Source organism: Macaca nemestrina, chromosome 17, assembly GCF_043159975.1.
Source record: "Macaca nemestrina isolate mMacNem1 chromosome 17, mMacNem.hap1, whole genome shotgun sequence".
Lineage (NCBI taxonomy): Eukaryota > Metazoa > Chordata > Mammalia > Primates > Cercopithecidae > Macaca > Macaca nemestrina.
The window spans coordinates 7,434,392-7,451,447 of NC_092141.1; the positions used below are offsets into that span (position 1 = coordinate 7,434,392).

Consider the following 17,056-nt stretch of genomic DNA (forward strand, 5'->3'; position numbering starts at 1 on the left):
AAATAAGGGGGGTGGGAATGGATGTCAAGATACAAGCACCTGCATCTTTTAGTCTATTGTCAATGGAGTCTGGGGGCCAGGAATGGTGTGCAGGCCACTGGGGCGCTAAGTGTTCTGAACTGAAGTAGGTGCAGTAAGGTTCCAAGCTCCCTGCGAGGATCCAGACGGGAGGAAAGCAGAGGCCCTGAAGGGAAAAAAGCCTGCTTCCCAAAACTTACTTTTTATTACTGTACAAAAAGCACACACTCCCTCTTTTTGTCTCTCCCACCAACACCCCCCACCCCCCACCCCCCACCCAGGAGGACTATACATGGAGTGCAGGGACAGAGTGACCAGGAGGCCTTTGTCCGGCACCCTGCCCACAGGCTGAGCTCAGCCCCAGGCCCTTTCAGGCATCTAGACACGCCCACAGCCTGTCAGGCTGGGGCCAGGAGATTCCAGGTCACACATACTCCTTGGAAGAGTTGGACTTAGGGTAAGAGCGGGGTGCATGGTACCCAGCCTTGCTCTCATTCCTAGGACAGGAACAGGAGAGCAGTGCACCTCCCAGGATGACTAGGGCAGACCCTGCCCAGCCAATAAAGATGGCAGGACCAAACTCATACCTGTGAAGAGAAAGGGGTGGTTAGAAACCCTGACCTGCCTCTGCCCTCCTCCCTATCCCGGGACCCCAGACCTGTCCCCTTAGGAGGCAGGGTTCCCAGACTTACTTAATGTTGGTAGGGATCAAGGGGTTATAAAAGTCTGTGACAATCTGATGGCCATACCAGGAGCAAGCTATCAAGGCGGCAAGACCTGGAGAGAGAATGAGGGTTTCGGTATAGTGGGACCCCAAACGGGCACCTTGCCCAGCCTCGCTCCTCCCAGATGGGAGAACCCTGGGGCTCACCTGCCACGATGAAAATTATGCCTCCACCCATGGCTATACGGGCCTTCTTCACTTTGTCGTCTCCCCCACAGCGTGTGCACTTCATGCCCATCGTGGCCACAAACATGGCCAGGAAGCCCAGCACCAGGGAGACCACCATTAGGGCTCGAGTGGCCTGCATAGCCGCTGCGGGCGAGGGGAAAGGGCGCCGTCATTGCTGGAAATGCAGGTGGCTCCAGCCTTCGTGCAGCCGACCGCGCCCACTAACCCCTGGACCCCGTCTGTCCGGCGCCGTGTTCTGCCGCGGGCCAGGGGCGCCCAGGTGTCCGAGGCCTGGGCCAAACGGGCAGGTCCCCGCCCATCCCAACAGCGCGGCCTTCCTGCTCCCGCCCCGCCCTCTCCGCTCAAGGATCCGCCCGGGGCGCCGGGGTTTCGGTGAAACTGCCTTGTATAGGGGGAAGGGTGAAAGGGGCAACGAAAGGAAGCCGAGACGGTGGCCCGAGCCCCGCGCGGCGCACATGCCAGCCGGCGGCCCTGCTCTGAGCCCGCTATCGAGGCCACCGGGTTTGTGGCTTCGGCTAATCGGCCGATAAGATTAGAGGCCGCAGGCGGCGGCCCACTGTGACCAGCCGCACCGCCCTTCGGCCCTCGGCGCGCCCGGTGCCCCGCGACCCGGGGTCGTTTCTGTCTGAGAAAAGGGCGGGAGATGACGGAGTCCGTGGCCTGCCCAGGGATTGGGGAGGGGACGGCTCCGGCCTAAGAACCGCTGCTCGGAGCCAGGGACTAGGCTGGGTTGGGGGGCGGAAGAGGACCGTGGGCGACCGAGGTGCGCGCCCACGTGCAGCCGCCAGAACCCCGGCCCGTCCCCGCCCAGCCTCGCCGCCCCCACCCGACCACTTCCTCGTCCTGCAGCTCCCCGGCAACCCAGGGCGCCCAGCGTGGGGCTTCGGCTCTCCCACGCGCGCCACCCCGCCACCTCGGTCCGGGGCGCGTCCGCCCCGTCGGTCCCGCGGCCTTACCGGGCAGGGCGAGCACCGAGTCGTACATTTTGCAGCTCATCATCCCCGTGCTCTGCGTGACGCAGTCCATCCACAGCCCCTTGTACATGGCCTGGGCCGTGATGATGTTGTCGCCCGCATAGGAGCTCATCTGCCACTGCGGGATGGCGGTGCAGGCCACCAGACCCACCCAGCCCAGCAGGGCCATGGAGAAGCCCAGCAACTGCAGGCCCGAATTGGCCATTTCCGCCCTCAGAAAACACTGGGGGCGCCGGGCGGGAGATCCTACAGTAAAACAAACGACACTTGGGGGGCAGCCCCACGAAAGAAAACTTGAGGTAGAGTTTTCCGGTCACCCAAAGAGACAAAAAGAGTTTGGGTCAGGTGAATGCAAATCTTGTCACCGAAGTACACACAAATCGACCCCTCCAGTGAAGCGAAGGCCTCGCAGCAGAGGGAATAGGATACGCCGGGAGGGTGATTCCAGACAAAAGCGGTCCCCGAAGGCCAGGCGGTTCCCTCCGGCGCTCTCGGCGACCCTAGCCAAACAAAAGGTGGAGGGGCCGTCTGGGCGCGGTTCTGGGCGCCGGCAAGTCCCAAAGTATCCTGGGCTGTTAGTCCGAGGCTGCGGTGCGCAACAGAGGTGGCTCGGAGGTGAGCCAGCAGGTGCGGGCGGACAGGTGGGGCGCACCTGAGTATATGTAGGGCGTCGGGGGCGCGGCCCGCGGGCCCTGGGAGCGCGGGAGGGGAAGGCGGGACCGGAGGGGCGGCCGAGGGTGACCTGACGTCATCGAAGGGACACTCACCTGAACCGGAAGTCGTGGCCCCCACCCCTCCTTGCCCAGGTGAGGAGGAAGAAACCTGAGCACCAGGGTCACGCCCCTTCGCTTGCCCGGTTTTGACCGCCGCTGGGGAGGAGGCGGTGGCTCCCCGGGAGTCCCAAGCTCCGAATCAGCCCCTCCGGACTGGATTTCCCTCGAACACCGGGATGCCCCTTCCCTTCTTCCCAACAGGTGCGCCTGGGACGCTGCGGGGCGCCCCTGACCAGCCTCGGCGCCGCCCTTTCCCCGCCGGGTTCTGTCCAAAGTGCTCTCTCCCCGGCCCTGCTTTCGCCCCCACCCGCTGCTCTCCTTTTTTTTCTGTCTCCTACCCTAGTCGATCCCACCTTCGGGGACCCTGGCCCGATCCCTGAGAGTCGCCCCCTTCAGCACCCGCTTCACGGTCCCGGTTCTCTGGCTCTGCTACAGACACCCGGCTTCTGAGCGTGGCTCCCCAACAGCCCCACCTGCCTGTGCCCCCATTCCAACCCGACATGACTTACAGCCTGAACCCTTTGCACTCAACCTCCCCACCTACCACTAGCCCCTCCGGCATCAAGGATCCTAACTGGAGGAAGAAACCACTGGGACCGAAAGCCGGCCGAGGGTGGGGAGCGGGGTGAGGGCTAGGTCAGAGTCTTGGCCACACCCATCGTTCCCCTCCCTTAGAGTCTTTTCAGACCTATCCTCCACCTTTCCCATCCCTCCCCCACACTCGCCCGTTTCTCTTTCCCTCCCGAGCACTGCCTATTGCTGTGCACACCCTCACGCCCTCACTGTTCCGTCCTCCCTATAATCTGGCTCTCTAAGGTGGTCGTCCATGGTCCCTCACCCTGCAGTTTTGCTCTGTCTCCCCAAAGCGTTGCTCCCTCCTTCCTCCTGGCACCCCTTCCAGCCTTTTGCTCCTTCCTCCTTCATCTTTGGTCATCTCCCCTTCCTGCCTTTCCTGCTTTGGAGCTCCCTATTTTACTCCTTGTCTTTTTTGTTTGTTTGTTTGTTTGAGAGGGGAGGGGTCTGTGTTACCCAGGCTGGAGTGCAGAGGTGCAAATCTCAGCTCACTGCAGCCTCGCCTCCCGGGCTCAAGCGATCACCTCGCCTCAGCGTCCCCAGTAGCTGGGACCGCAGGTGCACACCACCACGCCCAGCTAAAGTTTTTGTATTTTTGGTGGAGAAGGGGTTTCACCGTGTTGCTCAGGCTGCTCTTGAACACCTGAACTCAAGCAATCCCCCCACCCCCGCCTCCTAAAGTGCAGGATTACAGGCGTGAGCCACCGCACCCAGCCCACTCCTTGTCTTTTCGTTTACCTTTGCGCCTTGTCTCCAGTCTCCTTGGAACCCAGCATCAGCAATTACTCTTTCTTTCCCCTTCTTAGGTGCACACTGCACTTTCCCCACCCACCCTGCCCAGTTTCCTCCCAATCTTCCTACTACCCTCCAACCTCCTCATACTTCTCAGATTCTCACATACCCTGTTTATTCTGGCTCTGTCTCATTTCATTTTCCCCTCTCCGTTTTTTTACCTCAACTCTCTCACGTTTTTTTATCTTTTTTTGCCCTCTCAAACATTTTTCTCCTTCCTTCATTTATTCTCTAAACATATTAAAGGCTCCCTTACGCTAAGCTAATTGACCTGCTTTTGTATAAAATGAAGACTTTCATGAACTTTTTTTTTTTTTTTTTTTTTTTTGAGACAGAGTTTTGCTCTTGTCACCCAGGCAGGAGTGCAATGGCGTGATCTCGGCTCACTGCAACCTCCACCTCTTAGGTTCAAGTGATTCTCCTGCCTCAGCCTCCCAAGTAGCTGGGGGTACAGGTGCCCACCACCACGCCCGGCTAATTTTTTTTTTTTTTTTTTTGACACGGAGTCTCGCTGTCTCCCACACTGGAGTGCAGTGGCGCGAACTTGGCTCACTGCAATCTCCGCCTCCCAGGTTCACGCCATTCTCCTGCCTCAGCCTCCCGAGTAGCTGGGACTACAGGCGCCTGCCAGCATGCCCGGCTAATTTTTTGTGTTTTTAGTAGAGACGGGGTTTCACTGTGTTAGCCAGGATGGTCTCGATCTCCTGATCTCGTGATCCACCTGCCTCGGCCTCCCAAAATGTTGGGATTACAGGCGTGAGCCACCGTGCCCAGCCAGTTTTTGTATTTTTAGTAGAGACGGGGTTTCACCATGTTGGCCAGGCCAATCTCGAATTCCTGACATCAGGTGATCCCAACCCACCTCGACCTCCCAAAGTGCTGGAATTACAGGCGTGAGCCACCACTCCCAGCCATGAACTCTTTGTTATTCATTTTTATTGTTGTATTTTTGGATTAATGGACTTTTCTGGATTAATGTACCCTTAGAGACAGGGTCTCACTCAGTCGCCCAGGCTAGAGTGCAGTGGTGCAATTACAGCTCACTGCAGCCTTGAACTCCTGGGCTCAAAGAATGTTCCCCCCGCCCCCCGCCAACAAATAGCTGCAGTTACAGCCGTGTGTCATCATTGTTCTGGCATTGTTTGTTTTTTGAAACAGGGTCTTGCTCTGTCACCCAAGCTGAAGTGCAGTGGCGCGATCTTGGTTCACTGCAACCTCTGCCTCTGGGATTCAAGCAATTCTCCTGCCTCACCCTCCCGAGTAGCTGGGATTACACGTGCGCATCACCACGCCCAGCTAATTTTTTGTATTTTTAGTAGAGACGAGGTTTCACCATGTTGGCCAGGCTGGTCTCAAATTCCTGACCTCAAGTGATCTGTCTGCCTCAGCCTCCAGAGTGCTGGGACTACAGGCATGAGCTACTGCAACCGACTTTCCTTTTTTTTTTTTGAGATGGAGTCTTACTCTGTCCCCCAGGCTGGAGTGCAATGGCTCCATCTTGGCTCACTGCAAGCTCCGCCTCCTGAGTTCACGCCATTCTCCTGCCTCAGCCTCCTGAGTAGCTGGGATTACAGGCAACCGCCACCACACCCGGCTAATTTTTTTGTATTTTTTTAGTGGAGACGGGGTTTCACCATGTTAGCCAGGATGGTCTTGATCTCCTGACCTCGTGATCTGCCCATCTCAGTCTCCAAAAGTGCTGGGATTACATGTGTGAGCCACCACACCCAGCCTTTTTTTTTTTTTTTTTTTAAATTTTAAAAGACTAGTCAGGTGCAGTAGTGAGAAGGGGACGAGAGTAGAAAAAGAAGTTCCATCTGTAACTGATTGTGAACAATCAATTGAAATAATTCACTACCTTCAGACCAGCTGAGATTTTCTTGAACATTTTCCTTTGAGCCCTAAGGAAAATGTTTGTCATCACTATACGCGGCTTCTCTCCAAACTCACTGCCGCCACCCTACACCAGCCCAAGGCTGGACACGGCAACTGCCTCCAAACTAATCTCCCTGCTTCCACACTGATCCTTTTCAACTCTATTCTCTGGAGTGACCGCTTCTTACCCACTCAGAGCTTTGTCATTTCCTGTTTAAAATCTCTCACTGACACTCGTGTTCTCGCCAGTAAGTGCCACACCATGGCTGACCTGACGGCCTCAACCACACTTCTCTCTGTTCCTGCCAACTGAATTGCCTTTGTACAGTCTGTTCTCTGGGTCTGGAAGCTCTTCTCCATCCACTCCCACCCACCTTCCTCTATCCAGCTAACCAACTCATCCTTCAGCTATCCCTCAAATATCACTTCTTTTAGAAAGCCTGGCCTGACCACCCCACCCCAAACTGAGTCAGATCATCTGCATAGTACTCGCACAGCTACCAGTACTTTGCTTTCAAAGCTCTTTTCGCAGTTGGAAAATACTATATTTACTTTATGTGCTTATTTATTCAGTATCAATAACCCCAACCCCACTGTACTGTATGGTCCAAGAGGGTAGAGATTTGTCTGGGTTTTATCACCAGTAAATATTTGATGAATGAATAAATTGCAAATAAATAATATTTTCATTCACTGTTCAACAAATATTTTCTTTTTTCTTTCTTTTTTTTTTTTTTTTTTGAGACGGAGTCTCACTTTGTCGCCCAGGCTGGAGTGCGGTGGCACGATCTCGGCTCACTGCAAGCTCCGCCTCCCGGGTTCACGCCATTCTCCTGCCTCAGCCTCCCGAGCAGCTGGGACTACAGGTACCCGCCACCACGCCCGGCTGATTTTTTGTATTTTTAGTAGAGACGGGGTTTCACCGTGTTAGCCAGGATGGTCTCGATCTCCTGACCTCGTGATCCGCCCGCCTCGGCCTCCCAAAGTGCTGGGATTACAGGCGTGAGCCACCGTGCCCGGCCTCTTTTTTATTTTTTTTCTTTCTTTCTCTTTTTTTTTTTTTTTTTTGAGACAGTCTTGCTCTGTCACCCAGGCTGGAACGCAGTGGCGATCTTGGCTCATCACAACCTCTGCCTCTCAGGTTCAAGCAATTCTTGTGCCTCAGCTTCCCAAGTAGCTGGGATTACAGGCATGCACCACCATGTCCAGCTAATTTTTAAAATATTTTTAGTAGAGATGGGGTTTCACCATGTTGGCCAGGCTGTTCTCGGCCTCCTGACCTCAGGTCATCCGCCCACCTTGGCCTCCCAAAATTCTAGGAGGGAAAATAGCTGGGACTACAGGCGTGAGCTACCGCACCCAACCCTCAACAAATATTTCCTAAGTGTCTATAATGTGCCACACATGGCCAGGCACAATGGTTATGTCTGTAGTCCCAGCTACCCAGGAAGCTGAGGTGAGAAGATCGCTTAAGCCTATAAGTTCGAGGCTGCAGTGAGCTGTGATCATGCCACTGAACCCCAGCCTGGGCAACAGAGGGAGATTCTATCTCTAAAAAAAAAAAAGGTGTGGCCAGGCATGGTGGCTCATGCCTGTAATCCCAGCGCTTTGGGAGGCAGAGGCAGGAAGATCACGAGGTCAGGAGTTAGAGACCAGCCTAACCAACATTGTGAAACCCTATCTACTAGAAATACAAAAAATTAGCTGGTGGCAGGGGCCTGTAATCGCAGCTACTCAGGAGGCTGAAGCAGGAGAATCACTTGAATCTGGGAGGCACAGGTTGCAGTGAGCTGAGATCACATCACTGCACTCCAGCCTGGGCAACAGAGCGAGACTCCATCTCAAAAAAAAGGGGTGGGGGCCAGGCAAGGTGGCTGTAATCCCAGCACTTTGGGAGGCTGAGGCAGGCAGATCACGAGGTCAGGAGTGCGAGAACAGCCTGGCCAACATGGTGAAACCCCGTCTCACTAAAGATACAAAAAATTAGCTGGTCGTGGCGACACATGCCTGTAGTCCCAGCTACTCTGGAGACTGAGGCAAGATAATTGCTTGAACCCAGGAGGTGGAGGTTGCAAGGTTGCAGTGAGCCGAGATCGCGCCATTGCACTCCAGCCTGGACAACAGCAAGACTCTGTCTCGATTAAAAAAAAAAAAAAAAAAGCCAGGTGCAGTGGCTCATGCCTGTAATCCCAGCACTTTGGGAGGTCAGGAGTTCAAGACCAGCCTGGCCAACATGGTGAAACCCCGTCTCTACTTAAAATACAAAATTTAGCCAGGCATGCTGGTGGGTGCCTGTAATCCTAGCTACTCGAGAGGCTAAAGCAGGAGAATTGCTTGAACCCGGGAGGCAGATGTTGCAATGAGCCAAGATTGCGCCATTGCACTCTAGCCTGGGGGACAAGAGCAAGACTTCGTCTGAAAAAAAAAAAAAAAAAAGGATCAGTCACTATAGTTGACCCTGGCAATACAGCAGGAAACAAAACAGATAAGGATACTGAACTCATGCAACTTATTTTCTAGAAGGAAGAAGCAGACAATAAAGACATAAACAAACAGTGCATGTTTTGAAGGCAATAAAGCAGTGTAATGTGATGAGGTTCAATCTACTCTAGGATGAGGTCAGGGAGAACTTTTTGAGGAAATGACTGTTAAATAATAAGCCAGCGGCTGGGCGCAATGGCTCATGCCTGTAATCCCGGCACTTTGGGAGGCTGAGGCAGGTGGTTCACCTGAGGTCAGGAGTTCAAGACCAGCCTGGCCAACATGGTGAAAACCCATCTCTACTAAAAATATTGTTAAAAATTAGCCAGGCATGATGGTGTGTGCCTGTAATCCCAGCTACTCAGGAGGCTGAGGCAGGAGAATCGCTTGAACCTGGGAGGCAGAGGTTGCAGTGAGCCGAGATCGTGCCATTGCACTCCAACCTGGGTGACAAGAGCAAAACTCCATCTCAAAAAAACAAAAAATAATAATAGTAAGCCACGAGGGAACCATATTATAGGCAGAAGGAACAGCAAGTGCAAAGGCCTTGTATGGATTGCCCCTTTGAGACTCATACTAATTAATTTAAAGCAGAATTTCTCAACTTTGACACTGTCAACATTTTTTCTCCCTGCTATCTCTATTGCCATTTTGGGCTAATTTTTTGTTGTCCTGCATATTATAGGATATTTAGGAGCATCTCTGACTTCTTACAATTAGATACACCCTCCCCTGCACCTAAGTGTGACAAAAATGTCTCCAGATATTGCCAAATGTCCCAGGGAGGAGAGGAGCAAAATGGGTCCCAGTAAAGTGTGACTGGTGAGCATCATTGTGGATTTTTTTCCTCTAATGGCCTTGAAGTAAGTAGTTGGATAACAGGATCCAAGTAGGGACCAGACGCGGTGGTTCACGCCTGTAATCCCAGCACTTTGGGAGGCTGAGGCGGGCGGATCACCTGAGGTCAGGAATTTGAGACCAGCCTGACCAACATGGAGAAACCCTGTCTCTACTAGGAATACAAAATTAACCGGGCGTGTTGACGCATTCCTGCAATCCCAGCTACTCGGGAGGCTGAAGCAGGAGAATCGCTTGAACCTGGGAGGCAGAGGTTACAGTGAGCCGAGGTCTCACCATTGCACTCCAGCCTGGGCAACAAGACTGAAACTCCGTCAAAAAAAAAAAAAAAGTAAAAAAAAAAGGATCCAAGTAGATGAATAGTTGAAATTAACTAGAGTTGGGTGTTACTAAAAAGAGGAAGAAGGAGTTTTATAATATTTTCATGATAGTGATTGTGTTAGATTATATATATAAATTGGGTAAGAGGGAGAGCAAACACAAAAGAGTTGGTGGATAGTGAAAAACTGGTAGGGTCAATGGTTTAGAGGTCCCCTGAGGTGAAGGAAGTGAGGATACATGAGGCTGGGCATGGTGGCTCATGTCTGTAATCCCAACACTTAGGGAGGCTGAGGTAGGTGGATCACATGAGCTCAGGAGTTGGAGACCAGCCTGGGCAACATGGCAAAACCTCATCTCTACCAAAAAAATACAATAGCAAAAAGTTACCCAGGCATGGTGGCTGGCACCTGTAGTCCTAGCTACTCACTTGAGAGGCTGCGGTGGGAGGATCACTTAAGTCTAGGAGGTCGAGGCTACTGTGAGCCATGATCATACCACTGCACTCCAGCCTGGGCAACAGAGGGAGACCCTGTCTCAAAAACAGAAAAGAAAGGGCCGGGTGCGGTGGCTCAAGCCTGTAATCCAGCACTTTGAGAGGCCGAGGCGGGCAGATCACAAGGTCAGGAGATCAAGACCATCCTGGCTAACACGGTGAAACCCCATCTATACTAAAAATACAAAAAAATTAGCCGGGCATGGTGGTGGGCACCTGTAATCCCAGCTACTCAGGAGGCTGAGGCAGGAGAATGGCATGAACCCGGGAAACAGAGCTTGCAGTGAGCCAAGATGGCGCCACTGCACTCCAGCCCGGGCGACAGAGCAAGACTGCGTCTCAAAAAAAAAAGAAAGAAAGAAAAAATAGAGAGAGAGAGAAAAGGCTGGGCGTGGTGGCTCATGCCTGTAATCCCAGCACTTTGAGAGGCTGAGGCGGACAGATCACGAGGTCAGGAGATCAAGACCATCCTGGCTAACATGGTGAAACCCTGTCTCTACTAAAAATACAAAGAAAATTAGCCGGGCATGGTGGCAGGTTCCTGTAGTCCCAGCTACTCGGGAGGCTGAGGCAGGAGAATGGCATGAACCCGGGAGGCGGAGCTTGCAGTGAACAGACATTGCGCCACTGGGCAACAGAGTGAAACTCTGTCTCAATAAATAAATAAATAAAATTTTTTAAAAAGCAAAAAAAAAAAAAAAAGAAGTGAGAATATGTGAGTAAATGAACTAGAAGGCCAGAAATGATTATGAAACATTCCTGGCTTGAATCTAAAAAATTGGAAGAAGGCCAGGCACAGTGGCTCATGCCTATAATCTTAGCACTTTGGGAGGCCGAAGCAAGCAGATCACTTGAGGCCAAGCAGATTGCTTGAGGCTTGAGACCAGCCTGACTTGTTAACATGGCAAAACCCCATCTCTACTAAAAATACAAAAATTGGCCAGGTGTCGGAGGCCTGCAGAGAGCCGAGATCATGCTACTGCACTCCAGCTTGGGTGACAGAGCAAGACTCGGTCTCAAAAAAAAAGCCAGGCGTAATCCCAGCTTCTTGGGAGGTTGAGCCATGAGAACTGCTTGAATCCAGGAAGCAGAAATTGCAGTGAACTGAGATCACACCACTGCACTCCTGCCTGGGCAACACAGCAAGACTCTGTCTCAAAACAAAAGAAAAAAATTGTTGCTAGGCATGGCAGCTCATGCCCGTAATCCCAGCATTTTGGGAGGCCAAGGCCGACAGATAGCTTGAGGTCAGGAATTCGAGACCAGCCTGGGCAACATGGTGAAACCTATCTCTGCTAAAAATAAAAAAATTAGCCAGGCATGGTGGTGGGTGCCTATAATCTCCGCTACTCGGGCGACTGAGAATCGCTTGAACCCCAGAGGCAGAGGTTGCAGTGAGCCGAGATCATGCCACCGCACTCTAGCCTGAGCAACAAGAGAGAAATTCCCAGCACTTTAGAAGGCCGAGGTTGGCGGATCACTTGAGTTCCGGGGTTCGTGACCAAACTGGCCAACATGGTGAAACCCTGTCTCTACTAAAAACACAAAAATTAGCCGGGCATGGTGGTGCACACCTGTAATCCCAGCTACTCAGGAGGTTGAGGCAGGAGATTCGCTTGAACCCAGGAGGCAGAGGTTGCAGTGAGCCAAGATGGTGCCATTGCACTCCAGCCTGGGCAACAGAGTGAGACTCCATCTCAAAAAAAAAAAAAAAAATTGGGAGAGTTTGTTTTTAGAGATAACAAAGCCTAGGGTAGAGGTCTGAGGATGGGCTGAAGAGGAAGATCACTGGAGAAGAGACTGAGGAGCGGAGAGGCCATGATGGATTGCCCTGATGGATTCTGAAGTTATCAACGATGATGTGAGGAAAATAGGTGAAAAGAGGAAGAGAATGAGCCACAGGTGCTAACATTATCAGTGAATGTGGCTGAACAACCAGGTTTGAAGACCCTCGCAACAAGTAGAGGCAGCAGATCATATAGTTTGAGACATTAATTTCAAAGAGCAGAGGATTTTGAAAGATGAAGAAAGAATAAGGGTCTAAGGCCGGGCGCAGTGGCTCACGCCTATAATCCCAGCACTTTGGGAGGCCGAGGCAGGCAGATCACGAGGTCAGGAGTTCGAGACCAGCCTGATCAACATGGTGAAACCCCGTCTCTACTAAAAATACAAAAATTAGCTGGGCGTGGTCGTGCACGTTTGTAATCCCAGCTACTCAGGAGGCTGAGGCAGGAGAATCATTTGAACCCGGGAGGCGGAGGTTGCAGTGAGCCAAGATTGCACTACTGTACTCCAGCCGGGGTGACAGAGCGAGACTCCATCTCAAAAATCAAACAAAAAAAAAGGGTCTAGACGCAGCACTAGGGAGCAATACTCATACTTGACTCTGCAATATGCAAAGACCGATGAACAAGTCTCTGTAAAGAGGGTTGCCAGGGAAGTGTGCCCTCCAGACGCCAGGTTCCAGTAAGGTCTAGGAAAGGGAGGTTCAGAGAAGAGGATGGACTTACAAGGATGATGACAGACATTGAGTCCAGAGGTAACAATGGAAAAGTTTGAAAAGTCAAGTCTGGTTGGAAGATTGGGTGATATTAGGGGATATACACAACAGTATGGGATGGTAGATGATGACATTATGAGTTAAACAACCTCGTATGAAAACCCAACCAACTTGTTTGTTTCTACAGGAAAATGTTCTGAGTTCTGAAAACTGATACATAAATTAACTTTGGAAACTTGCAGCATTATTTATAAAGTAATTGGTCACTGATTAGATTTAAGGCAGATGGAATATTCCAGGTTCTAATTCTGCTTCCTTCAGGACTTCATCCTTGGGCTTTGACCATCTCATCTATCGAATAGGAGTGATAATGTTTTTGCCTACTTGGGAAACAAGAGGCTGGGCTAAGTGTTCCACTACAGTTCATTCTGGAGTAAATATTTGAGATACAGATTTGGGAAAGAAGTGAAAAAGTGACCAACTCATTTATGAGGCTAGGGTAATCTTGCCCCTGAAATCAGTTAGGAATAATATAAGAAATGAATTTGGGCCCGTTTAATCTATGAATATAGACCCAAAAGTCTTTAATAAAATATTACTTAACTAGGCTGGGAGCAGTGGCTCACACCTGCAATCCCAGCACTTTGGGAGGCTGAGATGGGCAGAACACATGAGGCCAGGAGTTCAAAACCAGCCTGACCAACATGGTGAAATCCCGCCTCTACTAAAAATATCAAATAATTCAGCCAGGCACGGTGGCTCACGCCTGTAATCCCAGCACTTTGGGAGGCCAAGGCAGGTGGATCACGAGGTCAGGAGATCGAGACCATCCTGGCTAACACGATGAAACCCTGTCTCTACTAAAAATACAAAAAATTAGCTAGATGTGGTGGCGGGCGCCTGTAGTCCCAGCTACTCGGGAGGCTGAGGCAGGAGAATGGCATGAACCTGGGAGGCAGAGCTTGCAGTGAGCCGAGATAGCACCACTGCACTCCACCCTGGGCGAAAGAGCGAGACTCTGTCTCACAAAAAAAAAAAATTAGCCAGGCGTGGTGACGCACGCCTGTAGTCCCAGCTATTCAGGAGGCTGAGACGGGAGAATCGCTTGAACCTGAGAGGCAGAGGTTGCAGTGAGGTGAGATGGTGCCACTGCACCCCAGCCTGGGTGACACAGCAAGATTTTGTCTAAAAAAAACAAAACAAAAAAATTACAAAATCCATCAATGTAGTTTATCAAATAATAGACTAAAGGAAAAAAATCAGCAGGACACAGTGGCTCTTGCCTGTAATCCCAGCACTTTGGGAGGCCAAGGTGGGTGAATCACGAGGTCAGGAGATTGAGACCATCCTGGCTAACATGGCGAAACCCCATCTCTACTAAAAATACAAAAAATTAGCCAGGGGTGGTGGCACACACCTGTAGTCCCAGCTACTTGGGAGGCTGAGGCAGGAGAAACACTTGAACCCAGGAGACGGAGCTTGCAGTGAGCCAAGATCACGCCACTGCACTCCAGCCTGGGTGACAGAGTGAGACTTCATCTCAAAAAAAAAAAAAAACCAAAAAAGCAGAAAAAAGAAAAAAAGAGAAAAAATCATATGGCTATTTCAAATGAGAATTTTAAAGGGGATTTGATGAGGTTCAATATCTGCTTATCATAAAAACCCTTAGCACACAAAGTTTAGGTAGGAAATTCTTATACTTAAGGAATAATGTTAGACTGATCTCTTTTATTGGGAGGCTAAGGCAGGTGGATCACCTGATGTCTGGAGTTCGAGAACAGCCTAACCAACTTGAAGAAACCCCACCTCTACTAAAAATACAAAATTAGCCAGGAATGGTGGTGCATGCCTGTAATCCCAGTTACTCAGGAGATTGAGACAGGAGAATTGCTTGAACCCCAGAGGCAGAGGTTGCAGTGAGCTGAGATAGCGCCATTGCACCCTAGCCTGCGTAATGATTGAAACTCCGTCTTAAAATAAATAAATACAATAAAATCAACAGAAAGACTGTAGAACCAACAAGGGTATTCATAAAGGTTGTTGTGTACAAAATTAACCTATAAAACAAATAAACAAAAAAACCACCAGTATTTTACTGCACCAGAAATAACCAACCAGAAAATGTTAAGAAAAAAAAAAAAGAAAAAACAAGGCCAGGCACAGTGGCTCATGCCTGTAATCTCAGCACTCTGGGAGGCCAAGGTGGGTGGATACTTGAGCCCAAGAGTTTTAGGCAGGCCTGGGCAACACAGGGAAACCCTATCTCTACAAAAAAAAAAAAATACAAAAATTTGCTGGGCGTGGTGGTATGTGCACAACTGTAGTCCCAGGTACTTGGGAGGCTGAAGTGGGAGGATTTTTTGAGCCCAGGAGGTCAAGACTGCAGTGAGCTGTGATTGCACCACTCTACTCCAGCCAGGACAACAGAGTGGCACTCTGTTTCAAAAAAAAAAAAGAAGAAAGAAAAAGAATAATAAAAATAACATTTGGCCAGGCGCGGTGGCTCAAGCCTGTAATCCCAGCACTTTGGGAGGCCAAGGCAGGTGGATCACGAGGTCAGGAGATCGAGACTATCCTGGCTAACATGGTGAAACCCCGTCTCTACTAAAAATACAAAAAACTAGCTGGGCGTGGTGGCGGGCGCCTGTAGTCCCAGCTACTTGGGAGGCTGAGGCAGGAGAATGGTGTAAACCCGGGAGGCGGAGCTTGCAGTGAGCCGAGATCGCGCCACTGCACTCCAGCCTGGGAGACACAGCGAGACTCTGTCTCAAAAAAAATAAAAATAAAAATAAAAAAAATAACATTCAATGGCCAGGCCCGGTGGCTCACACTTGTAATCCCAGCACTTTGGGAGGCCGAGGCGGGTGGATCACAAGGTCAGGAGTTGGAGACCAGCCTGTCCGTCCAACATGGCAAAAGCCCGTTTCTGCTAAAAATACAAAAAATTAGCCAGGCGTAGTGGCACACGCCTGTAGTCCCAGATACTCGGGAAGGTGAGGCAGGAGAATTGCTTGAACCAGGGAGGTGGAGGTTGCAGTGAGCCAAGATCTCACCATCGCATTCCAACCTGGGCAACAGGGTGAGACTATGTCTCAAAAATAAATAAATAAATAAATAAATAAATAACATTCAATTTGCATCAGTGACAAAATTATAAGGCATCTAGGAACTAACCAAGAATTCCTAAAACTTTAGTGGAAAAATGTTTTTTAGTTCTCATAAAATACATAGATGACAGCCTGAATATATAAATCAATAGTCCATGCTTTCGAATGGGATGACTTAATATTATAAATATATCGACTGTCCTTAGAATAACTTATAATTAAATGCTACCAATAAAAACCCAACTGGCAGCCAGGTGTGGTGGCTCATGCCGGTAATTCCAGCACTTTGGGAGGCCGAAGCAGGTGGATCACCTGAGGTCAGGAGTTCAAGACCAGCCTGACCAACATGGTGAAACTCCATCTTTACTAAAAATACAAAAATTAGCCCATAATGGTGGCTTATGCCATAATCCCAGCTACTTGGGAGGCCAAGGCCGGAGAATATCTTGAACCCGGGAGGCAGATGTTGCAGTGAGCTGAGATCGTGCCATTGCACTCCAGCCTGGGTGACAAGATCGACATTCCATCTCAAAAAAGAAAAGATAGGCTGGGCGCAGTGGCTTATGCCTGGAATCCCAGCACTTTGGGAGGCCGAGGCGGGCAGATCATGAGGTCAAGAGATCGAGACCATCCTGGCCAACATGGTGAAACCCTATCTCTACTAAAAATGCACAAAATTAGCCTGGTGTGGTGGCAGGCGCCTGTAATCCCAGCTACTTGGGAGGCTGAGGCAGGAGAATCGCTCGAACTCAGGAGACGGAGGTTGCAGTGAGCCGAGATGGCGCCATTGCACTCCAGCCTGGGCAAAAAGAGCGAAACTCCATCTCAAAAAAAAAAAAAAAAAAAAAAATCCAACTGTTGTTTTATTTTTTTTTTTAAAAAAACATTAAATTTATGTAAGCAAGTTTTTTTTTAAAGGATCTTGTTAAGTGTATCCCCAAATTTGTATAGAGCAATAAAAAACAACAAATATTAAGTCTATAGTGAAAAGAAAGAGTAACAGCCGGGCACGGTGGCTCACACTTGTAATCCAGCACTTTGAGAGGCTGAGGCGGGTGGATCACTTGAGGACAGGAGTTCAAGACCAGCCTGGCCAAGATGGTGAAACCCGGTCTCTACTAAAAATACAAAACAATTAGCCAGGCATGGTGGTGGGCACCTGTAACCCCAGCTACTCAGGAGGCTGAGGCAGAGGAATCCCTTGAACCCAGGAGACAGAGGTTGCAGTGAGTCGAGATCAGGCTATTGCAATCCAGCCTGGGCAACAAGAGAAAACTCTGTCTCAAAAAAAAGAAAGAAAGAAAGAGTAACAAGAAATCTCTTGCCTTTCCTGGAAATTTAAACTTGCTACAAAGTATCATAAAAATCAACTTGTGCA

At 50.3% G+C, this 17,056-nt stretch overlaps 1 protein-coding gene across 1 annotated transcript; it reads right to left on the reverse strand.

The window, feature by feature from the left end:
* Positions 1-291: 291 nt before the first annotated feature.
* Positions 292-3,265, reverse strand: LOC105473315 (claudin 7). The gene is made up of 5 exons (XM_011727078.3): positions 3,223-3,265; positions 1,888-2,405; positions 890-1,054; positions 711-795; positions 292-605 (listed from the first exon to the last, which is right to left on the reverse strand). Exons 2-5 carry the CDS (start codon positions 2,108-2,110, stop codon positions 443-445), a joined length of 636 nt encoding a protein of 211 aa, XP_011725380.1. The 5' UTR covers positions 2,111-2,405; positions 3,223-3,265; the 3' UTR covers positions 292-442.
* Between the last annotated feature and the right edge of the window lie 13,791 nt (positions 3,266-17,056).

What these genes read in the sequence shown, in the direction of transcription:
- LOC105473315 (XM_011727078.3), bottom strand. Translation starts at nt 2,110, where the DNA reads ATGGCCAATTCGGGCCTGCAGTTGCTGGGCTTCTCCATGGCCCTGCTG. An exon ending in CTCGGTGCTCGCCCTGCCCG is followed by an intron (nt 1,055 to 1,887) that starts GTAAGGCCGCGG and finishes CCTCGCCCGCAG; the next exon opens with CGGCTATGCAGGCCACTCGA. An exon ending in CATAATTTTCATCGTGGCAG is followed by an intron (nt 796 to 889) that starts GTGAGCCCCAGG and finishes TTCTCTCTCCAG; the next exon opens with GTCTTGCCGCCTTGATAGCT.